This window comes from Paramisgurnus dabryanus, chromosome 14 (genome assembly GCF_030506205.2).
Source record: "Paramisgurnus dabryanus chromosome 14, PD_genome_1.1, whole genome shotgun sequence".
Classification (NCBI taxonomy): domain Eukaryota; kingdom Metazoa; phylum Chordata; class Actinopteri; order Cypriniformes; family Cobitidae; genus Paramisgurnus; species Paramisgurnus dabryanus.
Window position 1 is genome coordinate 33,197,190 of NC_133350.1, and position 21,024 is coordinate 33,218,213.

The window sequence follows — 21,024 nt, forward strand, 5'->3', positions numbered from 1 at the left end:
AAAATTGCTGACCTCCGAGCACTCGTCTCTACTCAACATAATGGAGCAGCTGTATTTGCAAATACAAACACAAAACGAGTTTGCACAAACATAAATGTGATCTTGGAAGCGTTCAGAGTAACAGCCACATGTAAACATAGGTCGCACTTTTGACGTAGGTGCAAGCTCTGGCGCATACTGTGACGTTGGCCGCCGAAACATCCGTTTGTCTCAGTTTACATGCAAGCATGCAAACAAAGGTTTTCAAAATATTCACTTTGGCCGGAGATTTTAGAAAGAATCGGTTTCAAAGGTGAAATCTACGTTTACGTGTAAACGAAGGTAAATGTCTCCGTTTTTCAAAATAACCATGTACGTGTAAACGTAGCCTCAGTGTCCTGCTTCTTTAGCCGTGATGTCCTTATTAAAGTGAGTTGTGTAGTTAACCGTCAAGTTGTGTTCTTGTTAGTTTTGTCTAGTTTATTATTTCATTATAGTTGATTTTGTTTTATGTTGTTTTGCCCCCATTGTGGGTTTTGTTTTTTGTTTATTAATGAACCTGTTTTTGGTGTCTATACTGTAAAAGTAGGTTTGTTCTTGATCAAACATGATAGTATATGTACAAGTTAAGTACACGTACTGTAAAATAAAGTGCTAGCACTACAGCTGAATAGTCAAAAAATGTTCCCAAGCTGTCACTGGAGCAGGACCTTTGAAAGGTCCTAATATGTATTTAGGTACAGATATGTATAGGCTACATTTGGTGTACTAATATAACCTCTTTAGGTGCCACTGTAAAAAAGTGAAAGTTGGAAAACTTAAATATTTTAAGTGTTACCAATTGAAGTCCAACTTTCACTTTTTACAGTGCAAAGGGTACCACCCCATTGACCGCATATACAACCATTTATTGACCATTCTTTCTGACAATGTACCACTTCTGAGACTTTGGTACTTTTGTGTATGTACATGTGTTTCTGTTTGTACTTTATTTATTGCCTCTTATGGGAAATGAATCCTGGTGGGGCCTGTGTCGTATTTTCCCCTCCCAATCAATAACTATAAAACAATTTAAACCTAAATATTGACCAGTATCAGAAATTTGGCTCTGTAAACTTACACAAACATGTTATGGTCCTTGTCTATAACGTGATTTAGGTTATAATCATTTAAGAGTTTCTCTTTTCCTTAACATTTTCTTTGCATATACTGAAAAAAACAGTACAACAATCATTCATGTACAGAAAACCTGTAGACCCCTAATCGCCAAGCATTAAAGATGCAATTTGTATTTATGCGCCACTAGATGGCACCAGATCAAATCAATAACAATGGCGTTGTTTAATGACGCTCTGAAGCAGCGTGGAATTATGGGATTTGTAGTCTTTAACTCAACCGCTGATGACCATCAATCAGACGCGAACGAGAAATCACGTTGATGGATAAGTTAATCAAGTCTTATAAATGTTGGGTTTGATGACATTGTTTATTTCATTATGTAAGTTTGTATGTGATGTTCAAAACGAAATTGTTAGTCATAGATCTAACACTATTAATCCAAATTCGATTGGTTAACACAGCACAGAATTAAGTTTTCAACTTACAATCTACAATGATTTTTCACATAATGTATTGACAGTACAAATCTTATTTTGAAGCGTCTTAAAATGACCATTTATATTGCTGTACAATACCTTTGATGTGCATATCGTCCGCGGGAAGACGCGCTGATTACAGTCTACACACTAATATAACATCAATATAATAGCATACGGTTTTTGAAGGGTTACGAATCAAAACAACTCACCCATCACGTAAAATACAAGCAGGGTCAGAATATCGGTCTAGTTAAATGTTGTCGTGAAGCTCTCTCCATCCAGATAATGCAACAACAAATTGATCCTCTCTCGTTTTGTTCCAAACTCTTATTGGGTCGTTTGGTTGGCCCGTACGCTTACAGGAGCTGTCTTTGCTGACACAACGAGCGGCAGACGGTAAAAAGTAATCCATAAGTCCGTAAGCAAGCGTGTAGCCCGACAGGCTAACGAATAGTTCCGCATTTGTCCACGACACTGGCTCGCTTCGTCCGAAAACTCAAGGCAGTGACTTGTTGCCTCGCTGCCTCATGAGGCCATGACTTCGGAGGCATGAACGCAGCTCAGAGAAAGGCGGCGTGTTTAAAAATAAACAGAGAGCGCCTTTGTGATAACTAATCACATATTTGAAAATTACAATACTAATTTCTCGCTAGAAATGCAATTAAAATGTGTAAAAAGTGAAAATATACGTTTATTTACACTAAATTTGTGCTCCAGTCGCTTCCTTGGCCGTCATTTTATTTTTTCGAACTCAACCACTGTTGTCATGTGGTTTACGTCAGTAAAGGCGGTGACAAAGGGTCACATGGATATTAACATCATTGACAGGAGACTGCACTGCCCCGTGTCAATGTTTTGAATGGCAATTTTCTCACAATTTACAATTAGTTGAAAACATTACAGATATTGATAGTAATCAGCTGGACAAAATATATAACACTGGCCTAGTGGTTTTTGGACATTTTACTGTAAATATTTTACAAATTGCACCTTTAACATGATTTCAATGAAGAGTAACACTTCCACAGTAATAAGATCTACATTATAGTAATTGTATTAGTATAGAAAAAAATCTATTATGCAATGATTACATGGCCCAGAATGTAATAATTATTTATCTATCTTTGTACTGGAATCTAAAAAATGCTGGATAAAGTTAAATTAACCTGTTAACACAGGCTCTTTAACTGAACATTAAAACCTTTCTCTATATTTATACTATATTTATACACCGTGTGCACAATTATTAGGCAAGTTGTATTTTTGAGGATTACTTTTGTTATTGTACAACTACTGTGCTTTTGTTCAATTCAAAATGTTAACAAACCCTCAAACCTGAACATTTAATTAGTTAAAGTGAAGTTTTGGCTTTCTTAAGAGAACATTTACAGTATATGTACACCATTATTAGGCAACTATTAGTGTGCAGAATTTTTATGCAACTACATGAAAAACAAAGATTTTCCCATCTCACTAGTTTTTTCACCTGTTGAAGTGAGAATAATAAACAAACTCTACATTTACAAATAAATATAGCCACCCTTCTTTTCAATAACAGTCACAAGCTTTCCATTCACTGATTCAGTCAGATCTGGCCAGAATCAACATTTTGTGTGGCCACAACCACAGCCTCCCAGACACTTTCATAAAGGTGTACTGTTTACTTTCACTGTAAATGTCCTGCTTAAGAAGGGCCCAAAAGTTCTCAATAGGGTTTAAGTCAGGTGAAGAAGGGGACCATGTCATTAGTTTTTCAGCTTTAAGGCCTTTACTGGCCAGCCACGCAGTGTTGTCTTGCAAAGTAATCAGTTTTCTTGAAAGATGGAAACTTTTTCCTGTACCACTGCTTGTAGAAAGTATCTTCTAAAAATTATCAGTAGGTCGCAAAAGTTCCAACTTGCTCATCTTTAAAAATACCTGTCTGTGCCTGCCTGCCTGCCTGTAGTTTAGAAGACATTATGCTTCTTTGGTTCATAACTTCCTATTCTAAAAGTTTCATCAATTGTGCATAATGACATGTGCGACTTCATAAAGTTAAATCTTTCTAGTATATTTAGTAATGCAGTTATTTTGGGAAAATGTGAATAATTGCATTGCAGGCTAATTTAAGGTGTGCCCTAAATCAGTGGTTCTCAACTCCAGTCCTCGGCCCCCCCCTCCCAGAATGTTTTAAATGTCTCCTGATATGAAACACTTGATTCCATTCATTAGACTCCTTCCAGAATGTTTGAAACATTTCCTTAATTTACACACTAACAAGCTGATGAACTGAATCAGGTGTTTTATATATGGAGACATCTAAAATGTTCTAAGAGGGGGGGCCCGAGGACTGGAGTTGAGAACCACTGCCCTAAATTTTCTCCTGGCGCTCCTAGAATTTTTAGTTAAGGCTGGTTCAGACGAGACGAATTTAAAATCGTTGGCCGATTTTCCAACCCTGAGAGACCCCACACACGGCGATAAAACATCACGGGTCTAACAGTTTTGGTCGTACAGTGAGTGGTGCGCAGCCACATGGCAAAATCAACACATCACACACGAACCGATTTGACTCCCGAGCATTCCCAGGTCAGACGGTAAATCTCGCAAAATCTCTCGAGATCATGGGGGTGAGATGTTTTTTTTTCTCATAGAAATGTCGTTACGTACTCCACCGGACTTTTTGGTGCGCCATTCTGCCGGATGTTTTGATTTTGTTTTCCGGTGCTTCCTCGCTGCCTCATCACCTCGCTTTCTGATTGGCTACACGTCACAGGCTGCATGCTCGTTTGTCCCCGGGAGACACCACACATGAGAAGAAATCGGGCCAAAAAATCCAACATGTTGGATATCCCCGATTTGAGATAGGAGTGGTCTTGAGGTCCTTCTGAGTAGACAAGAGCAGTCTTAAAATTGGCCTAATTATCCTGCCGTGTAAACCAGGCTTTAGGGGCTTAGATAAATTTAGATAAATTTGATGGGTGTGCAGAACAGTGTAGAGGCTTTATTCTTCAAGTGAAGATTTACTTTGATAACCAGGAAGAGAAGTTTGTGTCGAAAGGGAAAAAATTGCTTTTTGATGATGACATTACTATCTGGGAAAGCTTTAGACTGGGCCGCGGCTGTTTAGGAGATGGATGTATGATTCAGAACGTCCTTTGATTATTTCATTCAGCAACTACATGAAACGTTTGAATATCCCGCTGGGGGCAGGGACGATTCAACGCAAATTTTACATATGAAACAGGAAAATCGCACAGCCCTTAAACATAAATATTTCCTTAAAGCTGTCTTTCAACAAAGCCTCAACCTCAATAATGTTACCGTTAAGTTCTGCTTCCCTCTTCCATTGGTTCCCTCAGCCTTGGAACAACTCTGCAAAGCCACCATCTACTCCAAGCTTGACCTATGGAGTGTTTATAACTAATCACAATCAAGGAGAGTGAAGAATGGAAAACTGCCTTCCTCATTACTAGGGGGCAGTATGAGTACCAAGTTATGCCGTATGGACTTGCCAACACACCTGCCATGTTACAATCCTTTATTAATGAGATTTACCATGACATTCTCAACCAGTACGTAATAGCTTACATTGACAATATTTTAATCTACTCTAAATCCAAGGATGAACATATCAGCCACGTCAAGACAGTTTTTGCTTGTCTACTTGCAAACTAATTATATGTCAAAGCAAAGAAATTTGAGTTTCTCGTTAAACAGACTTTGTTTCTGGGCCAGCAGGGGATAGAAATGGATGACCCCAAAGTCAAAGCAGTCACTGAATGGCCACAACCATCTACTGAATGAGCTTCAAAGGTTTTGGGTGTTTGCCAACTTTTATAGATGGTTTATCAGAAATTATAGCATGATTGCTTTCCCTCTGACATCCCTTTTGAAAGGATAACCTACGAGGTTAAAATGGAATGAAGAGGCCAACAGGCATTCAAGTCTTTGAAAGAAAGGTTTACCACAGCCCCCATCTTAAGCCATCCTGACCTGAATCTCCCGTTTGTGGTGGAAGTAGACACTTTGACTGTGGAATAGGAGCGGTGCTCTCTCAACGTCATGGCCAACCCGGGAAACTATACTCAGTGCATTCTTCTCCAGGAAATTAACCGCTGCAGAGAGGAATTATGATGTAGGGAATAAGGAGCTACTGTCCATTAAAGCAGCCATTGATGAGTGGAGACACTGGCTTGAGGTTGCAATCCATCCCTTCCAAGTAATTACCGACCAAAACAATCTTCAATACATCAAGAGTGCTAAATGGCTAAACTCACACCAGGCTCGCTGGTGCCTGGTTTTTTCCCAATTCCAGTTTACCGTAACCTACCAACCAGGAAGCAAGAATAGTAAGGCAGATGTTTTATCCAGGCGAATTTGATCTCTCTACAGAAACCCTTACACCTGAATGCATACTTCCAGCATCTATTATCATTGCTCCTGTCACCTGCGACCTAATAAAGGAGATACAAAGAACAACTGCAAGAGCCAGTGCCTCCAGAACCTACACGCGGATGACATCAAAGTACTGCGAGAGCGACTCGAATGATCATGGGCAGGATTCTGATTTCAAATTGCTGTTGCGGTATTTTAACGTCATCCGTTTGTCAGTTCCTGCAACGCAGCACTACGTCGAACACCTTGTCAAAAATGATTGAGATGGCCAATCAAATCAAAAAAGGCGAGTGCCACTGGCCAATCACATAACAGAAGATGGGCTTTCCTGTTAACGCAAGGCAAGCGGCGGCCAATCAAATTAACCAATAGGCGGGGTTACCGTCAGGAGTAGCAGTTACGCCGCGTCAATCAATCATAACGGACACATATTACTTTTTTCATAACTGGACAGTGGTTTCATTGATTTAGTGAGTAAGAACTGACCATAGCCTAACATTAATTTAGTTACCCGAATTGCATTGTTGAATACAAAGGAAAATGGTAAAAATACAAATATTTTGAATATATGGAATACTGGGAAATAATTTTCTGTTAATCATCTGCTGTGTTTGCTTCAGGTAAAGAGGCGGGACAAGGATGCTAACAGGACAGGAGGAGGTGACATTCAGGTTAGTGACAGTCCATCAGGGCCACCATTTAATTTAATGTTAATTTGTTTGCTTCCAAAATCAATACTTGACAAATCTTCAGAATTATATCTGCAAAGCTGAATTTCTCATAGGTGGATAAAGTATGACAGCAATTGTGAAGACCTTAGACGTGCAGTATATGGTTCTTCTCTCTTTCATTTATATTAATTTGACTTAATTTTCTTGGTAAATAATAATGGGGATATTCCTAATATAATATATTTTAAGTACATGCTTAGAACATATCTCATTTGCTCATTTGCTTTGTATCTAAATGAAAAGACGTCTTTAAGGTCTAAGCTATGTTTCATTTTATGTAGACATTCAGCCCAGACATTTTCATCCAAAGCAACTTGAGGAAGAAAACAAGGAGCAGTTCATCCTAAAAGGTTCATCTTCTAATTTTCTATCTAACTGTTTGTTATAAAGTATATCATTATGCTTTTAATTACTTTATTATATGGCTTTTGCTTCATAACAATTATTGATCTGCATCTGTTTTCTTTTATATAACAGTGGGCTGCTGTAATGTTTACATCTATGGAAAGAGGGGCTGAGAAGAAAAGAGAGGCTGGAAAGCAGTACTTCTTGTTGAGGACAATCCTGAATAGGAAAACTTTCTCATACACATAGATTATTTTTAGTGTTGGATTTTTTCTTTTTCATTTTTATGAATTGTATTGTTTTAATTTTTCGTTTTATTTGAAATTACCTAACAGTGTTTCCTCTAGGATTTTTTTCAGCTGTGGCGGCAGGGGGCGCCCATGATGATTATAAATGTAAAAAAATTGTTAATGTAGAATTTAGGCTACAGTAAACTAACATGTATTTTTTTATAATTTTCACGCTGTCATTTACTTTTCCTTATATTTATAGCATATTGCTTTTCTATTTTTGATCTAAACTGTATTTTCTTAAAAAAAACGTTACACAGCTATAATTTTAATGTAGTGTGCATTGCAAGTTCGTCCTCGTGTTTAGCGTACAGAGCTGTTACAAAGTCATGCAGTCCTGTTTGATAATCCGCACCGCTGTGATTGACAGAACAACCGACCAGTTATCCGACAGCAGCAATTTTATTTCACACCCGTACCATTTGACATAAAGACTGTGACCCCGAGCCGGTCACACCGCAAATCGCGCAGTTAAATATAAACCTTTACCGGTCTTCAGACAGATCTTAAACACAAATAAGCACGGTACATTTAAAAACGAGTCTAATTTTGTTCTTGGATGTTAGACCCGCATTTTACTCTTGTCTATTGAGTCCCGACCTGCATCTACAACACAAATGACACGCGAATAGCCTATTACACCCCTTAGATCAAATATTATGCGGTTCACCCGCGGGTACCCCGACCCTGCTGTTTCGTCTGAAAACAGATAAAACAGTCTCACCGTCTGCCCCAAGTTTCTATTACCAACGTTCTTATCTTCCACGGGAATAATGTAAGTTTCCTTACAAACAGATTCGACTATTAATGTCTTGCAGTCGCATATAAGTAGTATTCAGTATTTAGCCTTTTGTTTTTGGACAAATATCTTATTTAATGTGAAACTTTGTGAGTGTCGATCTAAAGCACAGACGATTGACTGACAGCTGAGTGGTCAGCAGCGCGCTGCGTTTATAGCCTATACTGAATAACTAATGGCCAGATAAGTTTATAATATGAGTACAGTGATTCCAAATGAATGTCCAAAAAAGTCGTAATATGTTAAATCAAAAGTTTAATCATGTATTTTCTCGCAGACCAGCGCTGCGTCCGTGTATATGCATATGTGAAAAGCATACGCGTGATGACCTTGCAACTTAAATTACCCTTAATTTATTGCCATACAGATAAAAGTAAAATAACATTCGAAACTAAATTTTTTTTTATTTGTGTAAACTCACAATAAGGAGAAAACCTTGTGCTTATTTATAATCCTTAAAAACATGACGTGCTTTCTGCTGGTTTGGTTTTAGAGCGCGTCACAAAAAAAAACAGAAACTCAAATACTTTTTTATTCGTTTTGTCAATTTAATAATTATTTAAGTGCAACATATTTCGTATAGGCTTATTTATTTTATTATTATTTCTCAAAACAGAAACGTAGCTTAATAATCCTCTGTTGATTTAAATCTATTTGTGCATAAAAACTAAACCCATGGAGGAAATTATGATATTTTAGGAAATTAATTTATAAATGAGTGAACAACACAAATCCAGAAAGGAATTTATTTCTAGACAGCCAGTCTCGCAGAGCGGACATTTCGGTAGCTTTTTTGCGAGCTGCCGCTGTGGGTTTTGTCTAGAAGGGATACAGCAAATGCCGAAAAGTTAAGGATTAGATTTGGAGGTAGGATTATTAGGATGAAAACAGCGGTTCTGGCTAAATTAGATACAAATACATCCTACAATCGTGTAAAATTTTGTGTTTAGAGTTGGGTTTGGTTAAAGGATTAGGATAAAACAGTGCTCATCCAATGAGATTTCGTTTGCTGTATCCCTTCTATCCACAACCGCAGGTGTGGCGGGGATGTTTTAGGAGGGGCGGGCCGCCACGGTTGTATGTATATAGCGGAAACACTGCCTAAGTTAGATTCATGCTAATACTTTAACTGGAACTTGTATCTTTGCGTGAAGCTGGCTGTAGAGTTGGTTTCACGTACACTAGAAGTTTCTAATTAACTTAACTAACTTTTAGATTCAGTTTGGTTTAAACTTGTATTTACCCATGGTAATTCATTCAAATTTCAATTCATGCTAATATATTTATTTCAATAAAAAGTTCTGTATTTGTGAATAGCTGGTAATTTGGGCAAACTACGTTTCACACACAAATGTAACGGTCACTATTTTTTTTTAAGTATCAGTTTGTTCTAAACTTTGTTTGTTTACTAAGGATGAAATTGCTTTGTAATGTAAGTTGTTGGTGTTAGATTCATGCCAATAATGTATTTGAACAAACTAGTATTTTTGTTTATTGCTGGCAGTTTATACTAGAAGAGTTTTAACACATACAATGTCGTAGTGTTATTGACTTATGTGTTATTGATTAATAAAAAGGCAAACAATTTGAAAGTCATTTTTCGTGTGATTTATTTATTAATATAATTTGGGCAAGATTAGGCTGAGTTATGGCTCAGTTTTGGAAGTTCTGGTTAAATGCTGGTTTTAATCTGGTTGACCTATGGCTGAGAACTGGTACCAATGTTAGAACCTGTTCTGGCCCAGGTTTGGCCCGATTATGGGCTGTATCTGGCAGAGACATGGGCCAGTTATGGCCCATGTGTGGCCCTTGTCTGTAATTCAGAACTGGGCCACTGTAGGGTCGTCATTCTTCATTGTATGTGGGCCGAGGAAAAACTGGTTGCGTGGGCCGGAGCTGGGCCGGAACAAAATTTGCTATCTGGGTAGTTAAGGTGGTAGGGTTTTCCAAGCTTAGGCGGGCCGCCTGAACTGAAATATGCTGGGGGAAACCCTGAGGTATGTCTTGTTACCCTAAAAAGAATATAAACCCCAGTGTTTGCCATATTCATTATTGTTTTATTATGTGTGCTGTTTTTTGTTCATATTCACGATAATTGTCTATGCTTTGAATTGGTGTAGCACTTTGTTTTAAATAAATACATACAGTAGATCCAGTCTTTTTGATTCATGTTTGGACAAGATTAAAGATTCTTGGATCCAGGAATGAGGGAGGGTTGGGGTTTGTTTAGTTGTTTAGAGAGTTGAGTCCCTCCCTCAGACTCACATGTGAGCTACAAAAGACGTCCACGTGCTTCAAGAGAGAAGAGGACATTTTTATCACAGCCTAAATCGGACCTAAAAAGTGTTAAAAGATTAGTATCAATTTGCTTCTGCAGATCATGGGTGTCACATTATCTGGTGTGGTGCTGATCTTTTTGTGTATAGGACTGAGTAAATGGACGACAGAGGGGTGCAGCTGTATCGCATCTCACCCTCAAAGACTATTCTGCAGGTCTCAAATAGGTATGTCAAACGCTCCTAACTCATGAGCTTTGCAAAGCAATGTGCTATCAATTATTTTGCTTGAAGTTTATGGAAAGTACAGTTATAAATCATTTAAAAAATCATCTTGGCACATTATACAGTCTTTGCAAAGTAAGCTAAGAAGGTTTAACTTAGCTGTGCTCTTTAAATTGTTTATTTTACAAACATGTAATGCCCTCTTTATAGGCTCTAAATATTATAAAGGAATAATTGCATTTGAGGCAGTAATTCCTTACTCTTCTCAGTAATCATGGTTAACCCAATTATTAACTATTATTTAAAAAATAATAATAGTCTTAGACAAGGTCTAAAATGCTTAACTCTGTCACTTGTGGCATTATAAATATGCATTTCTGTCACATTCATTTTTTAAACATCTTCAGCATTGTAAATACAAATGGCATTGTAAAGTAAATCAGAATCCAAGGAACAGAATGAATTGAGACATAATGTAGATATTTTACAGCTTTGGTGCTATAAACATTTGTTATACATTTAAATTACTGGAACTCAGTGTCCTGAAAGTTGTTTTCCATTTAGAGTGCTGGAGTCAATCTGAATGAAAGCCTGCTTCAGTGCCTAAAGCATGTTTAAGATTCCAGTTCTAGAACAGTGAAGCACTGAATGAGAAAAAAAGAGGTTGGACTGACAAACAAATGCTTTTAAAATGCATAGTAAATAAAACATCCCTCATCTATTACACCAGTTAAAGTATGACATCAATCTGATATCCAACAAACTATTTATTAACATATAATAATGTCCATAAAGTTTGTATTTTCAATTAACATGAGTTTGTTCTTCATGAAGTTCAATGCCAAATTAATTTAGATGGAAAACATGTTAAATAACATCAGTTAAAAACAAAGTAATAATTATATTTTATAAAATTGTCTGCATATTGATGAAAGACAATAATGCCAGCCAAAAGAAACATATACATGTTAAATCATTAAGGCCCCAGAACTGATCTTTAGGGGACACCGAGGATCCTTACTGCTTAAGAAGAATATCTACAGTGTTTTACACAGCAAACATATGATTTAAAGCACTGTTAAAAGCAAAAAATTATTTTTACTACAAGTCTAGCTTAAGCTAAATCTTACTTGTGTATAGGGTTGGGAACCGATAACCGGTTCTTATTCAGAACCGGTTCCGTTTTTTAAAAGGAACCGGAACCGCACGTAATTCTTAAGTTTCGGTTCTAAAAGCGGTTCTGATGCGAGGCACGTGCAAAGCGCTTATGTCTCTTACCTCATGAATATTAATTACGTTGAGCCACTGTTTATAGTCACTCACGCAACCAAATTAACGCAGCTTACCACAGAAAACACTCAGGCTGCTGAGGTAAGCTTTGTATACTTCGTGTTAAACATGTCTAAAAGTCAAAAGTGTGGATTCTAGGGCTGTTGATGGTACAGTGCGACCCGCGATGCCGTGCACTTCACAAACTATGAAAAATATAAAGTACAGTCTCACCCAGCGAGATGTCTTCAAGTTCGCGTGAAAGCAAACGGACATAAGACTCAAGAGTTAATGCGCTATAAATATAAATATTCTTGGTCAAGGTTGCGAAAAAGTATCAATCTGCACTACCAGTATAGCAACATGCGTTTTCAGCACTGTGCAGACATTATAACCCCAAAAAGGTTCCTCACTTGAACCGTGTGTTGTTTCACGGATGAAAGTGATAAAATAAACACGCATATAGCCGCGCCGATCCCGTGGTCGCTCCGGGGCTCGAGCATCACCGACCGAAATGGCCATGCACATTATGCTCAATTGCTTCACATTTCGCATCTAAACCCACACGGAAAACGTGATCGCGCCACTTTTCTCCAAAGCGCGTGGACGCTCCAAAGCATCTGTCATTGCTAAGTAACCTAAGGATTGCTTGATGTTGTGACGAGCAGCCTCCGGCGAAAAGAAGTCAGTGCATATGAACACGCATGTTTGTTAAGAAACGTATATCTGATCCTCATTTACATTTTTATATTTCAAAATATATGTATGCATTATATATAAGCCTATACGCATGCACATACAAAAATTATTACTTGTACAGCAGCCTTTTCAGGATATATGACAAAACACTTGCTCCAGCATATAAATCTCAAATCATATGTTTGAGAACTACTGCTGCTATCATGTTCACTTCAACAGGTAGGATCTTACGAGGACTACAACAGGAATAAATGATATAGGCCTAGTGACTGAAAAAGTGAAAATATTAATCATTTTACATTTAAAATATTTTATCAGTAATTAATAAACACAAATTGAATTGTTTAAGTATTGTGCATTATTTGTTATTATATGGAACCGGAATCAGAACCGGAATCGTTAGGCAGAACTGGAACCGGAATCGTAACCGGAAAATTTCTAACGATTCCCAACCCTACTTGTGTACGACGATATAAACAAACAAGTAACTTTTAATTAATAAGGTTATCTGAATATACACCAAACTACATACACCAACACTACAATAAAAAGACAAGAACAGACCAAGACAAAGGGAACAGCAGGGTTTTTATAAAGGAGCTGATTAAGATGATGGCTGACATGTGAGGTTGATTGAAGACGAGGGAGCGTGAAGGATCATGGGAAATGGAGTCCGCAGGGAGATGACAGTGGATACAAAGGGAAACAGGCAGGAACACAAAATGGGACATTAACAGTTTATGTTCATGATGTCTGCATGTTATTCTTTGGAACATCAGATAAAACATGATGACTTTCGTCTTTTTGTAACTCCATTTAAAATAAAAACTAATTATTCCCTAGCATGAAATTTAATTATTTCTAGGAAGAAAATGCTGGATATTGATGCTTTCATTCAATGCAATAGTAATAGCAACTGACTTTCCTCCTTTAGTGATGCGAGCTGTGATAACTGGAGTAAAAATGAATTACAATCACAAGATGTATGGCCCGAAAACAATTCAATATACCATCAAAGTTATCAAGGTGAGCTAATGAGTAAGCAAGTCCTAAAATTCCCATTTGTCTCATCTCTGATAAGATGATTTTCTTGGTGCATACTCATTTTGTGACCACATCATTGTTTAATTGATTGATTAGTGCTTTTGGTGCTTTTTTGAGTTTTTCAGCTCACTTGCTAATGCATGGTGCAAGCCATGGTTCCTTACCACAGAACTGATCAAATGTATAGTTTATATGCACTGTAATTCACTTTTAGAAAATAATGTTGGTATCTGTCATTAATGTATGTAAATGTTAAAGATACATGCTTTGACACATGTAGGTTTAAAGATAAAAGAGCACCTGCAGAGGCAGTGAGGTAATATACATTACACAGAGAGAAACAGTGAGAGTTTAGAGTTTAGAATAATCAGAAACGGCAAAAGGGAAAAAAAATGATACAGCAAAAACAAAATGTTTTTACAGTATTTTACTTTATTCAGGTGTTCAGGGGTTTTGATGTTACTAAGAAAATCCAGTATGCCTACACCGATTCCGAATCCTCAAGGTGTGGTATCAAATTGAAACGTGGCCAGTATCTGCTTTCAGGTAAAAACATTCCTACTTTTTTTCTAAATCCACTACTTCACTACTTTATGCCACCCATTCACCCATTTAGAATAAATGTTATACTGTAATTATCACTAGAAGAATAAATGATAAAGTGTGGTTACACATGCAGTGTAAAACAAAGCAGGGTTGGAATGTTATGAACCAAATTAAACACAGCTGAAGGAGTTCATCAAGATGTTCAGGGTTAATTGATCATTACAGACAGGTGTGTAGGAGCAAGGTTGGAGACACCTGACCTAGGGTTTAGGATTGCACAGTGTGAAATGTCAGATTATGAATACCTAGTAGGGGTGGCACGGTTCATGAAAAAAATCAGAACCGTTCGGTTCGCTTGTCTCGGTTCGGAGCGCGTGTGTGTCGCACGGTTCAACGGTTCATGGCATGCACAATGTAGCCTCATGCCCTGCAGGTTATGTTACGTGTAGAAATGGCAAGTGGGAGAGAAAAGGAAGTCTGCCCACAGTTGGAGGATGCGCCAGCGTCGTATAAGTTTGGTGTGTGGAAACATTTTTTATTTCATGTTACCTATGATGACAGCGGAAATAAATGGGTTGAATGTGTTCGAACAGCCACAGGAGACCACCTTCTCTCCGACCATATATCTAATCTGAGGTACTGAACACTGTTTTACGTCTTTTCGTATTCAGCGCTATATTTAGCCTTTCATTTTTAAAACGAAAGCGGCTGATTTCCGCGTAGTTTCATTTTGCTAGCGTGTGAAAGTTGCGCGATCTTATTTCAGAAATTGCTCTTCAAAGTAATCAGGACAGAAGTGGTCAAAAGTGCACAAAAGAGACGGATTTAAATATTACAGGTGTTAAAGTTATGTTTCTCTCTCGTCCACATATACTCTCTGCAGTATTAAAGCAGCCTCTTGGTGATAAATCTAAGAGCTAAACTGAAGTTGGCATTTTAATAAATGCAAGTTATCTTTGTGTGCTAAAAATGCACATAAAGTTCATGTAGAAGGCAATACACATTCTCTTTTTTGCCAAATAAATGAAAAGCATGTTGAAATCATTAATGTCTTCCTTCTTGCTGTATCAAAATCTCACCTGGCTTTCCTCAGAGATGGTCCCAATAATGTGCTTAAAGTTAAATTCAGTTTGTGCATGATTACATGATATACCTTTTTTAATACTGTATCCTAAATTATGTATAATTAATACATTAATAAGAGGATAAATTTCTGAAGTGTTAAAAATTAAAAGAAAAAAATAACAACAAGAACCGTACTGAACCGAGAACCGTGACCATAGAACCGTGATACGAACCGAACCGAGGGTTTTGTGAACCGTGCCACCCCTAATACCTAGGGTTATCTCTTAACCCCTGGTTAAGTATGAACAGTGTGAAACAGATAAGTATTGTGTTAACCCAGGATTTAGAATAACCCCAGGGTTTAGAATAACTCAGGGTTAACTATTTCCAGTGTGAAAAAATCCTATTATGCAACTTTAGATATGTGTTGAGTAATACCAGATATATAATTATAGTGTAGGTATACTGTAACTAACAAGAAACACTAATGTACTTACAAATGAATGTACAATATAAGTATTTAGTACTTACAGGTAAGTGTGGGTTAACGACAGGTACTTATAGTGTACCTATATACAACCCCAAAACAGAAAAAGTTGGGACACTGTAGAAATTGTGAGTAAAAAAGGAATGGAATAATTTACAAATCTCATAAACTTATATTTTATTCACAGTAGAATATAGATAACGTATCAAATGTTGAAAGTGAGATATTTTGAAATGTCATGCCAAATATTGGCTCATTTTGGATTTCATGAGAGCTACACATTCCAAAAAAAGTTGGGACAGGTAGCAATAAGAGGCCAGAAAATTTAAATGTACATATAAGGAACAGTTGAAAGACCAATTTGCAACTTATTAGGTCAATTGGCAACATGATTGGGTATAAAAAAGCCTCTCAGATTGGCAGTGTCTCTCAGAGGTCAAGATGGGCAGAGAATCACCAATTCTCCCAATGCTGCGGCGAAAAGTAGTTTTCTGAGTTTCTCAGAGAAAAATTGCAATGAGATTGAAGTTATCATCATCTACGGTGCAAAATATCATCCAAAGATTCAGAGAATCTGGAACAATCTCTGTGCGTAAGGGTCAAGACCGGAAAACCATACCGGATGCCTATGATCTTCGGGCTCTTAGATGGCACTGCATCACATACAGGAATGCTACTGTAATGGAAATCACAACATGGGCTCTGGAATACTTCCAGAACACATTGTCAGTGAACACAATCCACCGTGTCATTCGCTGTTGCCAGCTAAAACTCTGTAGGTCAAAAAAGAAGCCATATCTAAACATGATCCAGAAGCACAGGCGTTTTCCCTGGGCAAGGCTCATTTAAAATGGACTTTGGCAAAGTGGAAAACTGTTCTGTGGTCCAACGAATCAAAATTTGAAGTTCTTTTTGAAAAACTGGGATGCCATTTGATCCGGACTAAAGAGGACAATGACAACCCAAGTTGTTATTAGCGCTCATTTTAGAAACCTGCATCTCTGATGGTTTGGGGTTGCATGAGTGCGTGTGGCATGGTCAGCTTACACATCTGGAAAGGCACCATCAATGCTGAAAGGTTTATCCAAGTTCTAGATACATATGATCCCATTCAGACGTCGTCTCTTTCAGGGAAGACCTTGCATTTTCCAACATGACAATGCCAGACCACATAGTGCATCAATTACAACATCAAGACTGCATAGAAGAAGGATCTGAGTACTGAAATGGCCAGCCTGCAGTCCAGATCTTTCACCCAAAGAAAAGATTTGGTGCATCATAAAGCGAAAGATGCGACAAAGAAGACCTAAGACAGTTGAGCAACTAGAAGCCTGTATTAGACAAGAATAGGACAACATTCCCATTCCTAAACATTGGTCCTCCTCCAGCTGTTCCTTTATATGCCCATTTAACTTTTCTGGCCTCTTATTGCTACCTGTCCCAACTTTTTTTGGAATGTGTAGCTCTCATGAAATCCAAAATGAGCCAATATTTGGCATGACATTTCAAAATATCTTACTTTCAACATTTGATATGTTATCTATATTCTACTGTGAATAAAATATAAGTTTATGAGATTTGTAAATTATTCCATTCCTTTTTTACTCACAATTTCTACAGTGTCCCAACTTTTTCTGTTTTGGGGTTGTAATAACTAATGACAAACACTACTGTACTTAAAATTGTATGTACATTGTAAGAGTGTAGTACATACAGGCCAGTGTAAGTTAGTGATCGGCATATACAGTATTGTGCATGTATCCTAAACTAACAAGAAACAATACTGTACTTACAAATTCTATACACATGGTAAGTGTGTACACTACAGTAATGATACCATTTAATTACCATGTAGATACTCAACACACATTTGTCTGTAAGTACAAAATTATTTACTATTTATGTACAAGGTAAGTACACGTACTGTAAAAAAGTGCTACCGCTGTGGCTGAACTGTCCGAAAATGTTTCCAAGCTGTCACTGGAGCAGTACCCTTAAAAGGTCCTAATATGTATTTAGGTACAGCTATGTATAGGCTACATTTGGTACTTATATGCACCTTTGATGTACTAATATAACATCTTTATGTCACGGTGATCCGTGTCATGTTTTGTTTGTCTCTCCGATTACGTCACCTGGACAATTCACGGACTGATTCATCACACCTGTTCCCTGTTAAGTGTTGTGTATTTATACTGCTGTCTGTTTCTCACCTGTCGCCGGATCATTGTCGTAACTTCCTTGTCTGTTCCTGTTGGTTTCTGTATTGGATGTTCCTGTGTTGCCCCTCGTGTTTTGTTTCTGTTCATTTTATATTAAATGTTATTTATTTCATGGTGAACCCTGCGTATGCGTCCTACTTCCTGTTACCCAGTCATGACAGAATGATCCGGCCTGACTGGACGCAGCGGGTTCACGGAGGGCGGCTCCCCCAGGAGTTTCGTCGAGGGGGAGTAGTGACATCGGGGTTCATTCCCCATCAGCCCCGGTGTCTCTTGGGGACCACCGTGAGCGATCGCTCGCTCCTGCGAGCATGCGGGAGGAGGATCGGCCCAGGCGGTCCCCCAACGGTTGAGTCGTCGTCGACGGTCCCTCGGAGGACCACCATCCTGCTCGCAGGGGGATCCGGAACGGACCACGCCCGATCATTTCCCCGGGGTGGTTACCGTGAGAGGGTCTCCGTTTCCGCGAGGGGATGGGAGATGACTTCCGGGGGCAGCTGATCGTCGGCGATTCCCAGGAGGGGGGTAATTCGTCTGCCTCGGTTCTCGGAGCGATCGCTCCGGTTCTCCTGGCGCAGTCCGGCCTACCGTTCCTGTTGGTCTCATCCCGGCGGCTGCCGGCTTCGCCAGGGTCCCCAAGCCCTCCACCCCTCCCTTGGACTCTCGCTACCAGACGTTTGTGTTGGTTTTGTTTTTGTGAGTGTCTGGTAGCCACTCGTAGAGGGAGGGGTCATGTCACGGTGATCCGTGTCATGTTTTGTTTGTCTCTCCGATTACGTCACCTGGACAATTCACGGACTGATTCATCACACCTGTTCCCTGTTAAGTGTTGTGTATTTATACTGCTGTCTGTTTCTCACCTGTCGCCGGATCATTGTCGTAACTTCCTTGTCTGTTCCTGTTGGTTTCTGTATTGGATGTTCCTGTGTTGCCCCTCGTGTTTTGTTTCTGTTCATTTTATATTAAATGTTATTTATTTCATGGTGAACCCTGCGTATGCGTCCTACTTCCTGTTACCCAGTCATGACACTTTAGGTGCCACTGTAAAAAGTGAAAATTGGAAAAAAATATATTTTAATTTTTTAAAGAAGATCCTACTTTCACTTTTTACAATGCAAAGGGTACCACCCCAGTGACAGCATATATGACCATTTCTTGACCATTCTTTCTGACAGTGTACCGCTTTTGAGACTTTGGTACTTTTGTATATGTACCTTTGTTTCTGTTTATACAGTAATGTTTATTTATTGCCTCTTAGGGGAAATTTATCCTGGTGGGTTCTTCATTTCACTGTGTGGTTTTATTCAACGCTGGGACAAACTCTCCCAAACGCTGAAAAATAACATCAAGCACAGATATGAGATGGGCTGTGACTGCACGGTAATGGGCTGTGTCATATTTTCCCCTCCCAATCAATAACTATAAAACAATTTTAAACCTACATTTACATATTGACCAGTATCAAAAATTTGGCTTAGTAAACTTACACAAACTGTTATGTTATGGTCCTTATCTATAACGTGATTTAAGACTAATCTTTATCCTGTAATCTTTACAGATTTCCAAATGTTTTCAGCATCCCTGTCAGTCCAGCTCTAACACTGAGTGTATACTGACAGACATGAGAGACGTATGGTCAAGGCACAGGAACATGATTTATAAGAATGTTTGTATCAAACACAGCAGTGGTTCCTGTAGCTGGCACACTGGAAGTTCAAATTCTACAGACAGTATCATGTTTCATGTCTCAAGACCAAAAGAAAGAGTGTTTCTCAGTAAACGAAAAAGAAGTAAAACAAGAGAAGTAAAACGAAGTTCTCAGAGAAAAGCGTTTGATCCCAAGTCCTGTTCTGCATTGTAGGATTATTTTACAATAGAGTAACAGACATTTATTTACTCTTATTTTAAATGAATTTTAAAATTCATCTTTATCTTTACAATGTAATCATTTAAGATTTTCAGTTTTCTTTAACATTTTCTTTGCATCAACTGAAAAAACAAACATTCCTCTACAGAAAACCTGTAGGCCCCTAATGCATGATTTCAGTGATGGAATAGCACTTGACTACATTTAAAAACAAGATGCACATTATAGCGATTGTTTTAGTATAGAAAAATCTGTTATGCAATCAATACCGCCGCTCCATATGCTAAACTACGCATAAAAGAAAAGTCCAAAATAAAACTTTCAGGTCAGTTCACAAGCCTGTAAAAATGTATAGCTTTGGCTGCTGACACCACCAACTCATCTGCCTGATTTAAATAAAGTATAATTGAATATTAAAAGTATAGTTGTGTGGTATTTTTAAATCTCAGCTTTAAAGGTGCTCTAAGCGAATTCACGCGTTTTAGGCCATAAAACATACAGTAAACATCTCCTGACTATCTTCTAGCTGCCTGTTCCCTGAACACACTGTAAAAAACGCGGTCTCTGTAGACAAGCCTAGGCTTCGCAAACTGCAACAAAAACAAAGTGGTCTAACCCAGTGGTTCCCAAACTTTTTCAGTGTGCGGCCCCCCTTGTGTACAGTGCATTTTTTTCACGCCCCCCCGAAAGAAATTTATGATAAAAACAGTTTTAAAATATAATATTTTAATTAAACAAAACATATTAAATTATACCTAGTAGTGCTGTTGGTTAGTTGGCTTATTATTTTAGAGGTTTAATTTCACAGAATTCATGATAAATGAATGTATTTTATAAAATATCATAAAACTGGGGCCCCCCTGGGACCATCTTGCGGACCCGCTGGGGGCCCCGGCCCCCAGTTTGAAAACCACTGGTCTAACCTACCACCACGAAACATAACAAAGTGTTCCAGCCAATAAACGACAAGAAGGATTTGGGAGTGGGGGTTGGGCGCGATCATGACTCTTTCAGAAAGCACGGAAAGGAGGGGGAGGTGTTAGCTATGCTGCGTTTTGTTTGACAACACTTTGAACATCAACAAGAAGGGACGTCACACAGATTCCCTTAGAGTGCCTTTAAACTTCATTTTTTAGGATAGCTTTTAATTGATTTATTGTCTTTATGTTTATTTTACAGTGTATTATGTAGGGGTGACCCCGAAT

At 38.2% G+C, this 21,024-nt stretch overlaps 2 protein-coding genes across 2 annotated transcripts in view; one reads left to right on the forward strand and one right to left on the reverse strand.

Annotated features, from left to right (window-relative positions):
• Window positions 1-21,024, reverse strand: part of syn2b (synapsin IIb) — a 185,250-nt gene that overhangs the window by 50,460 nt on the left and 113,766 nt on the right. The gene's annotated exons all lie outside the window — the stretch shown is intronic.
• On the forward strand, window positions 10,361-20,665 carry LOC135747298 (metalloproteinase inhibitor 3-like). Its single transcript, XM_065265921.2, has 5 exons — window positions 10,361-10,623; window positions 13,523-13,614; window positions 14,073-14,178; window positions 19,211-19,332; window positions 19,511-20,665. Exons 1-5 carry the CDS (start codon window positions 10,500-10,502, stop codon window positions 19,811-19,813), a joined length of 747 nt encoding a protein of 248 aa, XP_065121993.1. The 5' UTR covers window positions 10,361-10,499; the 3' UTR covers window positions 19,814-20,665.

Coding starts and splice junctions, on each gene's coding strand:
- LOC135747298 (XM_065265921.2), top strand. CDS start 10,500: ATGGGTGTCACATTATCTGGTGTGGTGCTGATCTTTTTGTGTATAGGA. Junction 10,624..13,522: donor ATTCTGCAGGTCTCAAATAG/GTATGTCAAACG, acceptor TTCCTCCTTTAG/TGATGCGAGCTGTGATAACT. Junction 14,179..19,210: donor TGGCCAGTATCTGCTTTCAG/GTAAAAACATTC, acceptor ATTGCCTCTTAG/GGGAAATTTATCCTGGTGGG.